Genomic DNA, 19392 nt, shown 5'->3' with positions numbered 1-19392 from the left:
GCCTATTTTCATAGCTCACTAATTCTTTCTTCTGCTTGATCCATTCTGCTATTAATAGACTCCAGTGCATTCTTCAGTATGTCAATTGCAATTTTCACCTCTAGAATTTAATTCTTGATAAATTTATCTGATAGAATTCTGAATTTCTTCTGTATGTTATCTTGAATTTCCTTGAGTTTCCTCAAAACACTATTTTGAATTCTCTGTCTGAAAGGTTATATATATATCTGTTTCTCCATGATTGGTCCTTGGTGCCTTATTTAGTCCACTTGGTAAGCTCATGTTTTCCTGGCTGGTCTTGATGTAGATTTGTGTCAGTGTCTGGGCATTGTCATTTTAGGTATTTATTGTTGTTTTCACAATCTGGGCTTTGCAATATGTACCCGTCCTTCTTGGGAAGACTCTCAGGGCTTGGGCTCCAAGCCCGATAATGCTGTAGTTCTTGCAGACTTGTAGACTTGGATAAGATCCAGAAGAATTCTGTGGATTACCAGGTAGAGATTCTTGTTCTCTTCCTTAACTTTTTATTTAAAAAAAAAGTGAACAACTAATGGCACATCTCTCTATGCTGAGCTGCTTGGAGGTGGGGGTGGGGTGATGCAAACACCCCTGTGGCCACCACCACTGGAACCGCCTGGGTCAGATTAATCCAGCACAGCCCTGGGTCTTGCCTAAGGCCCTCTTTAACCACTGCCTGGCTACCACCTATGTTCACTCAAGGCCCTAGGGCTTACAATCAGCAAGTGGTGAAACCAACTTTGTGTCCTTCCCTTCAGGGCACCAAGTTCCCCAGGCTCCAGGCATGTCCACAGATGCTATCTGGGAGTCAGGGATTGGAATCAAAAACCTTAGAAATCTACAGGACACTCAAACTACATGACAAAGTCCTTCCCCCTCTTTCCCGCCCTTTCCACAGGCAGAGGAACCTGTTTCTGTGGCTATAACCAGCATTGGCCCAAAAGGAGTTCTGCCAGGCCACTGCTGATGTTAATTTAAGGCCCAAGGGCTCTTCAGTCAGCATGTGCTGAGTGGTACTAGACCTAGGACCCACCCTTCAGGACAAGTTCAGAAATGTTGTCCAAGAGCCTAGGCCTAGATTTGGGAACCCCAAGAGCCTGCTTGGTGCTCTATCCCACTGTGACCAAGCTGCTAACTGAAGCCAGCATGTCTCAGACTCTCACTCAAGGCCTAAAGCATGCTCCCTGGGTAATGTTGTTAGTTATTCAGGGCCCTAGGACTCTTCATTCAGCAGGTGACGAATCCTGCCAGAATTGAGTCCTTTTTTTTCCCAAGGCCGGTGAGTTCCCTTCTGGCCCAGGGTATGCCTAGAAATGTCAACAGGAACTAGGGCTTGGGATGGAGGTCTGGGGCTCCTCCTACTGTGGCTGAGCCTAGTGTCTAAAACAAAGCCCCCCTTTCTTTTCTTTTCTTTTTTTTTTGAGACGGAGTTTTACTCTTGTTGCCCAGGCTGGAGTGCAACGGCGTGATCTCAGCTCAATCACAATCTCCACCTCCCAGGTTCAAGCGATTCTCCTGCCACGGCCTCCCGAGTAGCTGGGATCAGGCATGTGCCACCATGCGCAGCTAATTTTGTATTTTTAGTAGAGTTGGGGTTTCTCCATGTTGGTCAGGCTGATCTTGAACTCTTGACTTCAGGTGATCTGCCCACCTTGGCCTCCCAAAGTGCTGGGATTACAGGCACAAGCCTCCGTGGCAGGTAACAAAGCCCTCTTTACCCTTCTCTCTCATCCTCAAACAGAAGGAAGAAGTCACTTTTGTTGCTGTGAGCTGCACTGCCTGGGTTTGAGCGGAGGGGTGGCACCAACACTCCCTTAGAAGTCCTGTCTGATGTCTTCCTGGGTCATGCACTGTCCCAGTCCACTGGCTCTAAGCCCAGCATAGCAACAGGATTTGGTTAGGAATTGCAGTTTTTGTGTCCTAGACTGCCTTTCACGTTCACTTTGAACCCAGAGTGCTTTATCCTGTAGTGGTGAGGCTTGTGGAAACTCACTTTCTGGCCACTCATATGGACACTTTCCCTCTGGTGACAGCTGGTCCAAATGCTCCCTCCGTGGGCAGACACCAGCTGAGTTCAGCATGGTTTTGCTTTGCACCAAGACAGGGCGGCACTGAGTTTAATGTGCAGTCTTCAAATTGCTGCACTCTGCTTTCCCCAAGTGCACACAGATTATTTTCCCACCTCACAGAGCTGCTGCCAGGGGAGGGGCAGGGGATGGGGCTGGTGATTCAAGACTGCCTTTCCTACCCTCTTCATTGCCTCTTTCAGTGATATGAAATTAAAATCAGGCACTGTGATTACTCACCTAATTTTTGGTCCTTATAAAGATGCTTTATTGTGTGCAGGTTTCTGGGGGGGTGGGCTGTGCAATTGGTGGAGGCTTTGTTTTGCCATCTTACTCTGCTTTGTAATTTTATGTCTTTTAAAAGAAGCTGAGATAAGAAAGCAAGTATATATTTATAGTTTGTTACATTAACCTTCTTCTTTACCATTTTTGGTTCTCTTTGTTTTTGTGGATTTGAGTTACCATCTGGTATCACTTCCTTACTCTAATACAGTTTTACTCCCATCTGACTCCTTTATGTTGTTATTATCAAATATATTTCTGGCTGGGTGCACTGGCTCACGCCTGTAACCCCAATGCTTTGGAAGGCCGAGGCAGGAGGATCACTTGAGCCCAGGAGTTTGAGGCTGCAGTGAGCTATGGTCACACCACTGCCCTTCAGCCTGGATGACAGAGGGAGACCCTGTCTCTAAAAAAAATTAAAAAATAGGCCGGGCGCGGTGGCTCAAGCCTGTAATCCCAGCACTTTGGGAGGCCGAGGCGGGTGGATCACGAGGTCGAGAGATCGAGACCATCCTGGTCAACATGGTGAAACCCCGTCTCTACTACAAATACAAAAAAACTAGCTGGGCGTGGTGGCGCGTGCCTGTAATCCCAGCTACTCAGGAAGCTGAGGCAGGAGAATTGCCTGAGCCCAGGAGGCGGAGGTTGCGGTGAGCCGAGATCACCCCATTGCACTCCAGCCTGGGTAACAAGAGCAAAACTCCGTCTCAAAAAAAAAAAAAAAAAAAAAAATTAAAAAATAAATAAATGAATATTACATTTCTATATGCTATAGACCCAACAATGCAACCGTATACATGTTTTATACAGTTGCTTGTTAAATCAGTTAACAGAAGAAATATGCAGTTTGTGTTTCATAATTACCTTGACCTATGTTCTTTTGTGCCCCCGCCACTTAGATTGGGATTACTATTTGGAGTTAGTTACTTTTGGCTTGAAGAACTATCCTTTGTATTTCTTGTAAGGCAGGTCTGCTAGCAGTAAATTATTATTATTTTTTTAAATTGCATTTTAGGTTTGGGGGTACATGTGAAGAACATGCAAGATTGTTGCATAGGTCCACACGTGGCAGTGTGATTTGCTGCCTTCCTCCCCTTCACCTGTATCTGGCATTTCTCCCCATGCTGTCTCTCCCCAACTCCCCACCCTCCGCTGTCCCTCCCGTATGCAGTAAATTCTTAAGCTTTTGTTTATTTGGGAATGTTTTTGTTTTCATTTCTTTATTTTCTCCCCCACCCCGCCCTTTTTTATTTTTTTTTCCCCACGACAGAGTCTTGCTCCTTTACCCAGGCTGGAGTACAATGGCACAATCTTTGCTCACTGCAACCTCTGCCTTCTGGGTTCAAGAGATTCTCCTGACTTAGGCTCCTGAGTAGCTGGGTTTATAGGCATGTGCCACCACACCTGGCTAGTTTTTCTATTTTTTTTTTTTTTTTTTTTGAGACGGAGTTTCGCCCTTGTTACCCAGGCTGGAGTGCAATGGCGCGATCTCGGCTCACCGCAACCTCCGCCTCCTGGGTTCAGGCAATTCTCCTGCCTCAGCCTCCTGAGTAGCTGGGATTACAGGCACGCGCCACCACGCCCAGCTAATTTTTTGTATTGTTAGTAGAGACGGGGTTTCACCATGTTGACCAGGATGGTCTCGATCTCTCGACCTCGTGATCCACCCGCCTCGGCCACCCAAAGTGCTGGGATTACAGGCTTGAGCCACCGCGCCCGGCCTAGTTTTTCTGTTTTTAGTAGAAATAGGGTTTCACCATGTTGGCCAGGTGATCCACCTGCCTCAGCCTCCCAAAGTTCTGGGATTACAAGTGTGAGCCACCACACCCACCCTAGCTTAACCTATTTTTATTCCCAGTTCTTGGCCTTCACTTTATCTTCAACATGTATGACTTGCAGTTCATGTATTTTAGAAGTATACGAAAGTAACTCCGAATGCTAGATTTTGGTGTGAAGAAGATTCACACTTGAGATTACTATAAATTATTTTAATACTATATTACATTTTCTGATTTTAAGAGCAATAAGTACTTACATGAGAAGAAAAAAACCCCACTAGACTCCTGATATAAAAGTCAGTATCCCCCTGCACTCCCATCCCCCAGATATACACACTATCACGGTACTATGACCTTCTATAAACTTTCTGTTGTAGCTCCAGCAGGAGCCTCTGGTGGTGTTCTGGCACCTCCTATAGGAACAGCAGCAAGTTCCAAGGCTGTCCTCTTCACTGTAGGATCTCCTCCACACAGTGCGGTGGCCCCTGCTTGCACCCACATGCTCCTTCGAACGAGAACAACCTCAGGTAAGGAGCATTTGTTATATTACAGTCTTTGGCTAGTATTTGGAATGTAGTGTTTTGACAAATGACTTAGTGTTGTAACTTGGACAAGTCACTTAATTCTCTGGGCTTCAGTTTCTTTATCACCGAAATGGAGATTACTGTTTTCATTATCTTAATGGGTTATAAGAAGTAAATGAGGCAACATTTGTGGGAAAAAAACTTTGTAAAATGCTATATTATATATTAAAATATTATAAACATATGTTTTTTTTTTTTTTTTTTTTTTTTTGAGACGGAGTTTTTGCTCTTGTTACCCAGGCTGGAGTGCAATGGCACGATCTTGGCTCACCGCAACCTCCGCCTCCTGGGTTCAAGCAATTCTCCTGCCTCAGCCTCCTGAGTAGCTGGGATTACAGGCATGTGCCACCATGCCCAGCTAATTTTTTGTATTTTTAGTAGAGACGGGGTTTCACCATGTTGACCAGGATGGTCTCGATCTCTCGACCTCGTGATCCACCCGCCTCGGCCTCCCAAAGTGCTGGGATTACAGGCTTGAGCCACCGCGCCCGGCCACATATGTTGTATTATATATATATTATGACTTCTTCATGAAGAAGCAAATCATATATGGTGTTTCTTATCTTATATATTACAGGATTCCTTTAGTAGACCCAATAAATCATTGGAAAATGATAGTTTTTTTTTTTTTTTAAAGAAACTTGTTTTGAACGGGTGTGGTGGCTCATGCCTGTAATCCCAGCGCTTTGGAAGGCCAGCTCGGGCAGATCACTTGAGGCCAGGAGTTCTAGATCAGTCTGGCCAACATGGTGAAACCCTGTCTCTACTAAAAATACAAAAATTTAGACAGGTATAGTGGTGGGCACTTGCAATCCCAGCTACTCAGGAGGCTCAGGCAGGAGAATCACTTGAACCCGGGAGGTGAAGGTTACAGTGAGTCAATATCATGCCATTGCACTCCAGCCTGAGTAACTAGAGCGAAACTCCGTCTCAAAAAGAAAAAGAAAAAGAAACTTATTTATTTTTTAAATTTTTTGTACTTTGGGCCCCAATCTTTGCACTTATTCCTATATACAGTTAGAAGGCTAATAGATTTGTTTTATCATTTATACTCTGTAAATAGGTTAATACCAAAAATTAATAAAGTATTTAGATTGGATATGAAATAATTTGATATTATCTTATCTGTTGCACCATAAGTCATCTTATTCTAAATAAGTTGCTAATCAAGATATCAGATGAATAAGCAAAGGATAGAAATAGATAACAAGAGAGAAAATAGAGCCAAAATCTGATTTTTAAGATGATTAAAAATCTTAAATAAGAAAATACCATTTTAAGAAAGTAACATTTTGTATCTGTTAACTATACCAACATTTAAAAAAGTATAATGCCCAAGACTGGGCATGGTGGTTCACTCCTGTCATCCCAGCACTTTGGGAGGCCAAGGTGGGAGGATCGCTTGAGGTCAGGAGTTTGAAACCAGCCTGGGCAACATGGTGAAACCCTGTCTCTACCAAAAAAATACAGAAACTAGTCAGACATGGTGGCATATGCTTATAGTCCCAGCTACTTGTGAGGCTGAGGTGAAAGAATTATTTGAGCCCAGGAAATCAAGGCTGCAGTGAGCTGTGATCATGCCACTGCAATTCAGCTTGGGCAACAGCAACACCCTGTCTCAAAAAAAAAAAAAGTATAATGTCCAGTGTTATTGAGGTTTAGTAGGATCTATGTGCTTACTCAGGGCTGGGTTAGAGAGTAACATGGCAGTTCTTGGGCGTGGTGGCTCACGCCTGTAATCCAAGCACTTTGGAGGCCAAGGCGGGCAGATCACCTGAGATCAGGAGTTCAAGACCAGCCTGACCAATATGGTGAAACCCCATCTTTAAAAAAAAAGAGAGAGAGTAATACAGCAGTTTTTAGGAAGAGCTGTAAAAATGTGTATTAATTTCTATGCTAATTCCATTTCTTCTTATACCACTTTGGACTATTTATCACAAAGAAATTATTTAAAAGAAGGAACAACTGTCTGCATTTCATTACAGTGCTTTTTGTAATCTGAATAAAATCAGAAATAGTATAAATGACTCCAGATAAGCATTATATAATATATGTAAACTTAATAAACCACTATGCATCCATTGAGTTTTGTAATTATGAGGCCCTGTGGAGCGGCAAGGAGAAATGAATATGGTCTAAATTTGTTTAAAGCAGAATATAAAAAGCTAGCTGTGATGATGCCTAATATAAAATATATAGATAAGGAATAACAGTGAACATGAATAAGCAGAAACTATTAATATCCTCAAATAGTACATAGGGGTTCAGTGAATTTCTTTTAACATTTCCTTGATCACCTCAGCAGGTTTGTTCAGTAAATAAGAGTAGGAGTGGGTGTGAAAGCCCTAACTCTGGACACTTCTGTGTATCCTCTGTTTCCTTGTAGTGGGCTCCAGCAACTCGGGGGGCTCTCTGTGTTCTGCGAGTGGCTGTGTGTGCGTGGGGTCCCCCCCTGGCCTGGGCTTTGGCTCTTCCCCTCCAGGAGCAGAGGCAGCTCCCAGCCTGAGATACGTGCCTTATGGTGCTTCACCTCCCAGCCTGGAGGGGCTCATCACCTTTGAAGCTCCTGAACTGCCGGAGGAGACCTTGATGGAGGTACAGAAGAGACGGTAGTGGTGTGAATGTAATGTTAATTCAATATGAGAACATTCTAGTGATGACAAGAAAGAACCAAATACATTAAGTAGTTATGAAGTTATGTTCTCTTTAACGTGCCTTTTCTTTTCTATTTGAAAAGTATTGCTGGTGTCTTTTTAGATTAGTATTGACAGTGACAGTCATCCATAGTAAGCTTCGGTTTATAGGAAGAAACACATAGATTCTATGTTTTTTGTTTTTAATTCAAGTTTTATTTACTACTTACATGATTTTAAAGCATGATTGGTCTTAAAAATGTAACTTAATTCTCAAACTTTGCTTTTCTTTACAAGATAAAAATAACACATTTAAACTCAGGTTTTAAAAAATAATAATTTGTAATGCTAGATGAGTCATTAATGCAGGAATATACATGGCACCTGCCAAACAGACTAGCTGCTCATGTTTGTAGATCAGTACTTTGCCTCCATGGTGCCCCTTCTACAGGGAAGAACATGTACGTGATCTGCAGCATGCCGAGCACCAGCTGGAGAGAACGAGAAAAGTTAGTTTTATGATTTGAAAGCTGTGTCCACTCAGTTCTGCAGATTCGACTCTAGTACAGCTCTCACTGAAGCAGTGTGTCCTCTGTCCCTGGATACGGTGACGACAGCCTGAGTTTTAAATTAAAATGGTCAGCTCTCTAGACTGAATACAGAGCAGATTCTCTCTCCCTGAAGGACCTCTCATATTTCTATTTTGTGTGAATGGTAATTAAACATTTCACCTAAAAGTTATAAAATATTGGCTGCAAAACTTTAGTAGTCATTTTGTAGTTTTAGTAGTAATCTTGAAAATTAATCAGTTTAAAATGGGAAAAAACAATTCTGAGTGTTTTCAGTCTCCGTCAAGTTAGACATGTATTACATTCTAGTACATGTTCCAGTACTGAAACAATAGTCCAATATGGTGTCACAGAGCAGAGAGAGTTTTAGAAGTCGATTGGCTTATTCTCCTGTCGCTAGGAAAATGATTTTCATCTTTCTTTAACTATAAAAGAGTAGGAAACGTTTAGGCTCATTTGGATTTCAGGACGCATTTATAACTAAAAACAGATCTCGAAATAACATTAAGTCTAGAATACCCCCCCACTTTTTTTTTTTTTTTTTTTTTTTTTTTGAGACGGAGTTTCGCTCTTGTTACCCAGGCTGGAGTGCAATGGCACGATCTCGGCTCACCGCAACCTCCGCCTCCTGAGTTCAGGCAATTCTCCTGCCTCAGCCTCCTGAGTAGCTGGGATTACAGGCACGCGCCACCATGCCCAGCTAACTTTTTGTATCTTTAGTAGAGACGGGGTTTCACCGTGTTGACCAGGATGGTCTCGATCTCTTGACCTCGTGATCCACCCGCCTCGGCCTCCCAAAGTGCTGGGATTACAGGCTTGAGCCACCGCGCCCGGCCCCCCCCTTTTTTTTGAGATGGCATCTTGCTCTGTCACCCAGGCTGGAATGCAGTGGCACAATCTTGGCTCACTGCAACCCATGCCTCCGGGGTTCAAGTGATTCTCCTGCCTCAGCTTCCCAAGTAGCTGGGACTATAGGTGCGTGCCAGCACACCCAGCTAATTTTTGTATTTTTAGTAGAGATGGGATTTTGCCATGTGGGCCAGGCTAGTCTTGAACTGCTGACCTCAGGTGATCCATCTGCCTCAGCCTCCCAAAGGGCTGGAATTACAGGCATGAGCCAGTGCGCCCAATCCAGAATACCCATTTTTAAATGACAGCTCTCTGAATGCTGTTATGTCTACCCACGCTCTCCTTTTTAACTAAGAAAAGGTCATAGAAATTTAGAGCTTTGGTATTAGTAATCACCGTTAACTGAAAAACCACCAGAAATTAAATAAAGCTACTCTGAAATTATAAGAAGTCAGTAGAATTCACAGTATCAAGAGGTATGATTCAGCACATATACTGTCCTTATAATCTTGGTGTCTAATTTGTCACATTTTTGTCTCATGTATATTGATTTAATCATTCAGCTTTTCTTTTTCTGGTGAAAGCACAGTGACCCATCTTTAGAGTTTACTTATGTGGGTACTCTGATAACATATACACAAACACATGTGGTTTCAGTGTTCATTTTCTTACCAGCTTTCTGAAATTAAAAAATTTCAGTCTCCTTTGGTCATTTTGATACTCATAAGTATAGAAAACATTATCAGTTGCCATGGTTTATGTACAGAAATGAATATGTACCTATTTCTAATCTGAAATTTTCTAAGACAAATTAACTTTGCTTCAGCGGGAACACACAGATACCTTACGCCATCTGAATGTGATGCTGATGTTCACCGAGTGTGTGCTGGACCTGACAGCCATGAGGGGAGGAAACCCTGAGCTGTGCACATCTGCTGTGTCCTTGTACCAGATCCAAGAGAGTGTGGTGGTGGACCAGATCAGTCAGCTGAGCAAAGACTGGGGGTGCGTGCCCCCTCTGTCATTCATTTCCAGAATTTTCATGCTTTCTCTAAACTTGTGTCTAAGTTGTCAATATTGTCCTCCACTGAAGATCATATCTCATTATTAAAAGCTAGGACTCTCAGTTATTTCATTGTGCTAGATTTCACTATGTGAGCCAAGACCTGGAGATTACGTAGCTTTTCCTTGTAAATTATACTATTGAAAATCTTTTATGTAAAGAGATTGTATTGATTTTTATCTGAGTGTATCCCTTGTTTTCAGAGTATACACATCTTTCACAATGCCTTCTCTCTGGAGAGTTTACTTGTGCATTAAGAAATTAAGGAGGGCTGGTCACAGTGGCTCATGCCTATATGTAATTCCAGCACTTTGACGGGGTTGGGGGGAGGGCAGGATTGCTTGAGCCTGTGGGTTTGAGACCAGCCTGGGCAATATGATGAATCCCTGTCTCTACAAAAAATACAAAAATTAGGCAACAGGGTGGTGCACCCTTGTGGTCCCCGCTATTAATATCCGGGAGGCTGAGGTGGCAGGATCCCTTCAGCCCAGGAAATAGAGGCTGCAGTAAGCCAAGGTGAAGCCATTGCACTTCAGCCTGGGGGACAGAGCGAGACTCTGTCTCAAAAAAAAAAAAGAAAAGAAAAGAAAGAAATTAAGGAAGGTGCTTTTCCCTTATAGATAGGCAATTTTAATGGTGACCTGATGTATAGAGTGCCACATCTTATGTTAGTTCACAAGATAACCCTCTGCTACTGTCTTCTGGGTGCAGGCGAGTGGAGCAACTGGTGTTGTACATGAAAGCAGCACAGCTGCTTGCGGCTTCTCTGCATCTTGCCAAAGCCCAGATCAAGTCCGGGAAACTGAGCCCATCCACAGCTGTGAAACAAGGTACGGGAGAAGACAGCGTGGGAGAGTTTCTGATGAGTACTCATTGTTATTTTTCAATATTCTTAAAGGGAAAAGATGCAAGGTTATTAGCTTTTCGCAAGTTAATTGATAGAAGTGAGAAGTGCATTATTCTCAAACTTTTCACATTGAAGGAGATAACATGAAAGAATTCTATTTCTGGTCCTTTTTTTTGAATGATTACTTAGGGCCACCTTCCCTGTATATCAGCAGGAAAGATACATATCAATGCATCTTTATTTCTGGAGGAAAATTAAAATTAGTTCCCATCTCAACTTTTTTTCAGTTGTCAAAAATCTGAACGAACGATATAAATTCTGCATCACCATGTGCAAGAAACTTACAGAAAAGCTGAATCGATTCTTCTCTGACAAACAGAGATTTATTGATGAAATCAACAGTGTAACAGCAGAGAAACTCATCTATAATTGTGCTGTAGAAATGGTAACCCTTTCTAAGGTTTAATATTATATAGTACTACTTATCTTTAAGTATCTTTTAAATTTAATATCTGACATCTATCCTTTTAAAATATATTGAATGTATTTGATGTAATTACAAATCCATTTATCACATCTCTCTCTCTTTTTTTTTTTTTTTTGAGACGGAGTTTCGCTTTTGTTACCCAGGCTGGAGTGCAATGGCGCGATCTCGGCTCACCGCAACTTCTGCCTCCTGGGCTCAGGCAATTCTCCTGCCTCAGCCTCCTAAGTAGCTGGGATTACAGGCACGCGCCACCACGCCCAGCTAATTTTTTGTATTGTTAGTAGAGACGGGGTTTCACCATGTTGACCAGGATGGTCTCGATCTCTCGACCTCGTGATCCACCCGCCTCGGCCTCCCAAAGTGCTGGGATTACAGGCTTGAGCCACCGCGCCGGCCCTACATCTCTTATTAAACACTGCTGGCATTAGGCATGATCTAATCTTTTTTCTTTTTTTTCCCTAGACTGCTTAGCAGGATTTTTTTTTTTTTTTTTTTTTTTTTTTTAGATAAGAGTCTTGCTCTGTTGCCCAGGATGGAATGCAGTGGTGCAATCTCTGCTCACTGCAATCTTCACCTTCCGGGTTCAAACAATTCTCCTGCCGCAGCCTCCTGAGTAGCTGGGATTACAGGCACCCACCACTACACCTGGCTAATATTTGCATTTTTAGTAGAGATCAAATTTTGCCATGTTGGTCAAGTGGTCTCAAACTCCTGGCCTCACGTGATCTACCCATCTCGGGCTCCCAAAGTGCTAGGATTATAGGTGTGAGCGGCCTCGAACAGCTGATCTAATCTTTTTGTAGTATGCATCTAAAAGCGTTAGTAGGATCTGTTTCTGCATTTTCTATTGTTGAAGAAACTTTGGCTTGATAACAATCTTAGAAAAAACACAGCCTTGTTAATCAGTCCACACAAATTCATGTGCTTATGTTCCACTTACTGATTTTACTGAAGAATAGACACAAAGTAAAGCCTGCTTTTCCAATTTTCTGGTTATAATGGGAGTAATTTGTTTTCTCTCTCTCGGGGAAAAATTGCTCTGAAGTTTAGATAAAAATAGACGCTGTTAAAAAAGTAAAGTGGGGAAAATGTGTTAGCCAATCATATTTCTTTTCTTTTTTTTTTTTTCTTTTTATTTTTTGAGATGAAGTTTTGTTCTGTTGCCCAGGCTGAAGTGCAGCAGCATGATCTCAGCTCACTGCAACTTCTGCTTCCCAGGTTCAAGCGATTCTCCTGCCTCAGCCTCCTAAGTAGCTGGGATTACAGGCACCTGCCACCATACCTGGCCGAGTTTTGTATTTTTCATAGAGATGGGATTTCAGCATATTGGCCAGGTTGGTCTTGAACTCTTGACCTCAGGTGATCCACCCGCTCCAGCCTCCCAAAGTGCTGGGATTACAGGTGTGAGCCACTGTGCCCAGCCTGCCAATTATATTTCTAACACGTTAACATAACAGATCCCTCTTTCTGTTTTCCATTTGTCTACTTTGAACTGTGCTGTTATATTACATCTGTGGCCTTGTTTTGAAATTTATTAAAATAACCATAGGAAAACAACTTTGGAATAGAAATTCTTGATAAAATATAATCCATAAACTATTCAGATGAATGGTGTGCACTGCATCACTGTATGCTGAGGTGAGACTTCATGTAATAAATTAATTTTAGAATTTTGTGCCAGAAAAATGTCCTCCTTAAGGAATTATAATGTTGTTTTTCCTTCTCAGAATAAAGAACTGTGTAACTTAATAAATTTCTTCTTTTGTCATGGCTGCTTAGTGAGCTTGGCGGCATTAACACATGTTTAGTTATTTCTTTTTTCTTGTCCTGGCTCTGAATTTTCTGTATCATTTTATTTGCTTTATTGTTACCTGCTTGAAATGATTTTTTTGATTGGCAGAGTACTAGGTGCAATGGCATGTGCCTGTAGTCCCAGCTACTTGGGCAGCTGCGGCAATAGGATTGCTTAAGCCCAGGAGTTCGAGATTAGTTTAGGCAACAGAGTGAGACCCCATCTCTATAAGAATGCATAAATAGGCCGGGCGCGGTTGCTCACGCCTGTAATCCCAGCACTTTGAGAGGCCAAGATGGGTGGATCACGAGGTCAAGAGATTGAGACCATCCTGGTCAACATGGTGAAACCCCGTCTCTACTAAAAATACAAAAAATTAGCTGGGCATGGTGGCACGTGCCTGTAACCCCAGCTACTCAGGAGGCTGAGGCAGGAGAATTGCCTGAACCCAGGAGGCGGAGGTTGCGGTGAGCCGAGATCGCGCCATTGCACTCCAGCCTGGGTAACAAGAGCGAAACTCCGTCTCAAAAAAAAAAATAGGAATGCATGAATAAATTTTAAAAATTAAAAACAAAAGAAGATAGAGCATATTAACAAGTAAATTAGGATACCGATTACTGAGAGTTGTGATATTTAATGATGAAAGAGAAAATCAGAATGTCCATGGAGAGACCCCTGTGAATATGCTACTATCTTCTCTTTCTGGAGCGCCCCCTCCCACATTTTTCCCACCTAATTCACTTCTGCTGTTGTTGCTTTATGATTCAGCAGAAACAGCACCTCCTGGAAGCTTTTCATAATCATCTAGTCCTTCCATAATGTGGGTTAGAGGCATCCCCTATGTATTCATTACCATCCACTGCTTCCTCCTGTAATACCATGTGTCCCTCGGAATTAGAATTGCATTGTTTGCAAGACTGTATCTCCCTCCAGACTGTGAGCTCTCATTCGTTGTAGGCACAGTGCCTGGCACTTGGTAGGTGCTCAGTAAGTATATTTTAATGAATGAATGACTATATCCAAAAATTATTTGACTGGAAAAAGAAGCCAGTAAAGCCAGTAAGTGACTCTTAGCATCATTTAATTATATTACTGTAGCAAAATCTGCTTTAATGAAATTTCATGTTACCCTTGTGTGAAAGTGTATGTTTAAAATCAACTTTTTTTGGTGAAGTCATAAAAGAGCCAGCTTAAAAGGGTTCTATTGTAAATTTTATGAGGCCTACCTCTGAATACCAGAAGGCTATGTTTGAAAGCAGAATGACTTTATCAAGTTGCTTTTATGTATTGCTCATCCCAAAGAATCTTTGAATTTTACGTAGTTTTGTAGACTATATCACTTTACCAAAATGTGTTAATTTTAGGTGATTCCATTTAAAGCTGCATCGCGCAAATGGATATGTATTTTCCTGGAAAAATTGAGAGAATTGTGTTTTTGTTGACTGGTTCCAGGTTCAATCTGCAGCCCTGGATGAGATGTTTCAGCAGACCGAAGATATTGTGTATCGCTATCATAAGGCAGCCCTTCTTTTGGAAGGCCTAACTAAGATTCTACAGGACCCTGCAGATATTGAAAATGTACATAAATGTAAGTTGACTTACAAAGTCGTGTATTTATTGACTGCAGTTTAGTTGTCCACCATAGGCATAGTACAAAGAGCTTGGAGTTTGGAATCCTGCCTGTGTTTGAATCGTGGCTTTCCAGCCTTGAGCAAATCACTTAGCCTTTGTGTGGCCTCAGCTTCTTTTTCATAAGATGGGAATAGGGCCAGGCGCAGTGGCTCACACCTGTAATCACAGCACTTTGGGAGGCCAAGGTGGGCAGATTACTTGAGGTCAAGAGTTTGAGACCAGCCTGGGCAACATTGGGGAACCCCATCTCTAATAAAAATACAAAAATTAGCTGGGCATCATGGCACATACCTGTAAGCCCCGCTACGTGGGAGGCTGAGGCAGTAGAATTGTTGGTTGGCTTTTAGGACGTGGAGATCGTTAGCTTTTAGGTGGTTGTTTGCTTTTAGGAGGTGGAGATTGCAGTGAACTGAGATGGTGCCTCTGCATCCAGCCTGGGCAACATAGCAAGACTCCATCCCAGGTAGGTAGGTAGGTAGGTAGGTAGGTAGGTAGGTAGGTAGATAGGTAGATAGGTAGATACATGGATACATAGCTAGATAGATGCATACATAGATGGATACATACATAGATACAGCAGTGCCTGCCTTGCAGGGTTGTTGTGAGGATTAGAGGTGATGCCTGAAAAGTACTGGTGACTGCGTAATTCATCAATACTTTGTTGGTGATTTGTGTTTGTATATGTAGGAGGACTTTATTATTAAATGCAACTATTGTAAGGGCTCTTAGTGACTGAAGAGTCCTGTGAAACTTCTGTGTACTGCAGATTTGGTATAGATAGCAGAATGGAGATTGATGGGATACCAGGATGTTATTACTTAGCACATACAAGCCCAGTAATCTGGTTTTTTAGGTGGAGGTGGTGGACCTCTTGGAGTGTATGTGGTCATGCTACGTTTTCAGTAGCCACAGGAGGATGGCAATTCTAATATTATCTGCAGTTATAAGCAAGCTAGTTACGTAGCAAGCTAGCCGATGTGTTTACCTGAATTTTACTACTGTGCAGCACTAAGCCAGAAGTTGTATCTAAACTATTACCAAGCAGAAAGAAGAAAACACATTCAGAACTGTTAACTTTGGGGCAAAGATAGAATAGAGATGACAATATAGTGATTTTTTTTCATTAGTTCTTCATTTTTGTTATTTTATTTCTAGATAAATGTAGTATTGAGAGAAGACTGTCGGCTCTCTGCCATAGCACCGCAACCGTGTGAGCAGCAGGTGCACCCCGTGGACCGGTGGTGGGAACATGAGGTGATGCCTTTGGGATTACAGCTTGGGTTCTGTCACCCCATCCCCAGGAAACTGTAGCTTCTTCACTGGTGACTACCAAAGAACAAGCAGTGAGTTCAAAAAGGAAAAACAATCCCAAAACTACATATTTGTAGGAAATCTGCCTTATCAGAGAAGTCACCCTTTCCCTTTTTCTCTGTAGAAGCAAGAGTGTTGGGCTCCCAGTTTGGACTCGTTGAATAAATGTACCTTAGAACTAGGATAATTGGTACAGTTATTCTTAAAGATAATTAAAAGTGAAGCAAAGTGAGTGCTCCTCACTCAGTTCATCAGAGCAGTGTGTGAAATTCCATGTGTTTGCTGAGGTATCAAGGTAAAAGTATTCACCCCTCATCCAGGCAGTTTGTTATATGGAGTGATCTGAGCGTGCATCTTTAAACGGCTCAGGAAGAAAGAGCTGAAGAAGAAGGGAAACATGGATCTTGGAAGAAATTTTGAAATCTTCAATTGGCTTTAACATGGACGTGTGTTAATCTTCCAAAATCTTTCATATTGCACTAATTTATTAAAACAACTATGTATTGGATTTTGTAATTTAACTGAGGCACAATGGACTTGTTTAAAATACTTTACTTGATTGTATACATACACCCTTTCCAGAATTCACATGTAATCTCCAGTGAACTTTTAAGCGGTTAAACTTGTATTCATGTGAACCTTTGCAATTTTTTTTTTCTTCATCTACACCTACAGATTTTCTCAGTAATGTTTTGAGTTGCTGGTTATTAGCTCATGGTTCCATTTTTTATTGTGCATGCAGAATGTACATTGATGCCTGTGACCTTAGGTTTGTTAAAAGCTAGGTTTATTTGGGCAGTATTAGAAAAATCATGGATCAAGAGATACTCTTGAGAATTTGACTAGGGCCAAAACAAAGTTGGCGACCTAACGGGTTGTTAGTGGTATGGCGTTCCTACATGAAGTGAGTGGAAAATGAAGTTCGTTTTCTCCTAGGAAAAGGGGCAGCTCTCTTCAGCCTAATGTGTATTTTTCATGTTAATCCTGACAGTTGACCAAATAGTTAGTCATGGAGAATGAGGCAGTTAACTTAATATCCCTCCAGGAATGGTTCCTGCCTTGTGTATTATTTGGTTTCTTTTACTTACCTGCTTGAATACTTGAATAAACCATTCACCAATTTTAATCCTTTTATTTTAGTCCCTTTACGTAAAATAATCTGAACTCTTTGACAAATTGCACAGAACTCTTTGGCATTAATCTAATTTTAATGTACTGATAAAAACAAACATGGTTTTCCTTTACTTTGACAAAGTAATGTAATTTTTACCTTATTTATCTGTATGAAATTCCAGTAGTTAATTTGAACATTTATTTATATGACGTTTGTATTTTAGGTCTTTAATACAGTGTTTCTACCTCTCATTTGTAACTGCATGCATTATTCTTGAAACTAGGTAAAACTCACTGAATTGTTGTGTAATAGCCTTTTTATTATTGCCTGTACAAATGTATATTAAGGTCAAATAAAACTGACAAAGTGTTTCTAGGGCGTAGTTGGGTACATATTAAGTGGCTTGTTGAGCCAGATACTTCGTTAGTGAGTTTAGAGACTCGGCCATGAATATCCTTTGTCCTGCCCCAGGATTTAGATTTCGGCGACTGTCACGCAGGCTTCCGGGAACATAGACTGTTCTGCCTCCCCAGCCCTAATTGTTATTAGTGATACGTTTTTGAGTATAATATTTTTTGTTCACGGTGAAATTTCATGTTCTCTCAGTTATCACCTGTGTTAACTCATGTAGGTTTATTCTGTCCTTTCCTCTCCCTCCCCCATTTCTTTTTTAACGCAAGTTGAAACGGGTTCAGAGAGGGGAAGCGATTGGCCTAAAGTCAGGAACCAAGCATGCATTCAAGCCGTGCTTTGTGACTTTCAAGTTAATTCTTCTTGTTCTTGTGTAATAAAGGTCTTGGGGTAGACGGTGTGTGTGAAAGAGTGAAATCTCAACAGCAGAAAAGAATAAACTGTAAACTCATGAGTAATGGTTCTGGTTATACTTCCGTTATCAAGGCTAATTGTAAGAGATTTTGCCTTGAGTATAGCAATAATAAATGCTTTATGTTTCCCTGAGTATTTTTAAATTTCATATCGTGTTTCTTAGAGTAGAAATATACCAGTTCACACGTTGATGGGTTGACACCTGTATTCAAGCCATAACCTGGAAAGTTGCTGACTGGCTGTTCCTACTGTAAGGGTTTGCTTTAACTGTATGCTCCACTGGACCTGGAGGCCTGTGCTCTGGATAGTTTCCTATAGTCCCTGTCCCCTCCTTCCACTGAGTGAAGTAAGCAGAGTGACAGTTCTCCCTCGCTGGAGTGGGGACTAGAAGCCGGGGTGGAGGGGACTGTTAGGGTCGGGCTGCCTCAGTCTCCACAGTAATAAGGAGGAAGTTGAGTTGGACACAGTGGACATGAGGCCTGGAGTAGGTACCTCAAACCCATGCATCTTAGAGTGAGTACCCACATCCCTTCTGCATGCCAGGGGTGCTCTGTGCAGCCGTCTTGTGACTGCTTCAGTCCTAAGAAGGATGGCATCCATCCCTCCCTCCAGCTCTCTGCTCTGCTGAGACTTTCTTCTCTCCACTCAGCTAGCCATTTGCAACAGCTTCTCTCCTGGCACTTGTCTGGGAATATCAAGTTTAAAAATTGTAACACCCGATTTTGATAACTTTAGTTGAGAAACAACCTCCAGTGGAGACCGATAAGTAACTTACTGCCCAAAGTCCCATGTTCCCTTGTCTCCACCAAGAAGAATTACCAGAGCAGCAGTTCTGTCCTCACTAGAGTCCCATCTAGGAGCTTGAGGGGATTTTTAGGGCCAGGATGCCTTGGTCTTCACAGTAATGAGAAGTTGAGTTGGACACAGTGGACATGAGGGCCTGAACTCAGATATCTGAAAAATCCTTATTATTTGGCCAGGCGTGGTGGGTCACATCTGTAATCCCAGCACTTTGGGAGGCCGAGGCAGGCAAATCACCTGAGGTTGGGAGTTCAAGACCAGCATGACCAACATGGAGAAACCCCATCTCTACTAAAAATACAAAAAATTAGCCTGGCATGGTGGTGCATGCCTGTAATCCCAGCTACTCATGAGGCTGAGGCAGGAGAATCACTTGAACCCGGGAGGTGGAGGTTGCTGTGAGCTGAGATCACGTCATTGAACTCCAGCATGGGCAATGAGAGTGAAACTCTGTCTCAAAAAATAAATAAATAAAAATAAAATAAATCGTTATTTTTTGTTTGTTTTTGAGACGGAGTCTCACTCTTGCCCAGGCTGGAGTGCAATGGTGGATCATGACTCACTGCAACCTTCGCCTCTGTGGTTCAAGTGATTCTCCTGCCTCACTCTCCTTAGTAGCTGGGATTACAGGCGTGAGCCACCACGCCCAGCCAAAATCCTTTTGTTGATACTAGTGGTTAGCACAGGCTTTGGAGGACTTCACACTTTTAACTATGCTCCCTGCTTGTAGTTTCCACAAGC

General features: G+C 42.1%; 1 protein-coding gene across 7 annotated transcripts in view; it reads left to right on the top strand.

The window, feature by feature from the left end:
* ULK2 (unc-51 like autophagy activating kinase 2) overlaps positions 1-17890 on the top strand; it is a 117370-nt gene extending 99480 nt beyond the window's left edge. For 6 of the 7 annotated variants that reach the window (XM_039476022.2, XM_074388276.1, XM_039476023.2 and 3 more), the window contains 7 exons: positions 4522-4671; positions 7115-7323; positions 9606-9784; positions 10554-10672; positions 10977-11134; positions 14421-14556; positions 15756-17890. In XM_039476022.2, coding sequence (XP_039331956.1) covers positions 4522-4671; positions 7115-7323; positions 9606-9784; positions 10554-10672; positions 10977-11134; positions 14421-14556; positions 15756-15814 — 1010 coding nt within the window. In that variant the 3' untranslated portion in view covers positions 15815-17890. Of the gene's footprint in view, positions 1-4521; positions 4672-7114; positions 7324-9605; positions 9785-10553; positions 10673-10976; positions 11135-14420; positions 14557-14989; positions 15721-15755 lie in introns of those variants that run through there. The other variant, XM_074388277.1, reaches the window with a different exon arrangement.
* The last annotated feature ends 1502 nt before the right edge of the window (positions 17891-19392 follow it).

This window comes from Saimiri boliviensis, chromosome 17 (assembly GCF_048565385.1).
Source record: "Saimiri boliviensis isolate mSaiBol1 chromosome 17, mSaiBol1.pri, whole genome shotgun sequence".
NCBI lineage: Eukaryota > Metazoa > Chordata > Mammalia > Primates > Cebidae > Saimiri > Saimiri boliviensis.
This window is presented reverse-complemented; position numbering and strand designations above follow the sequence as displayed.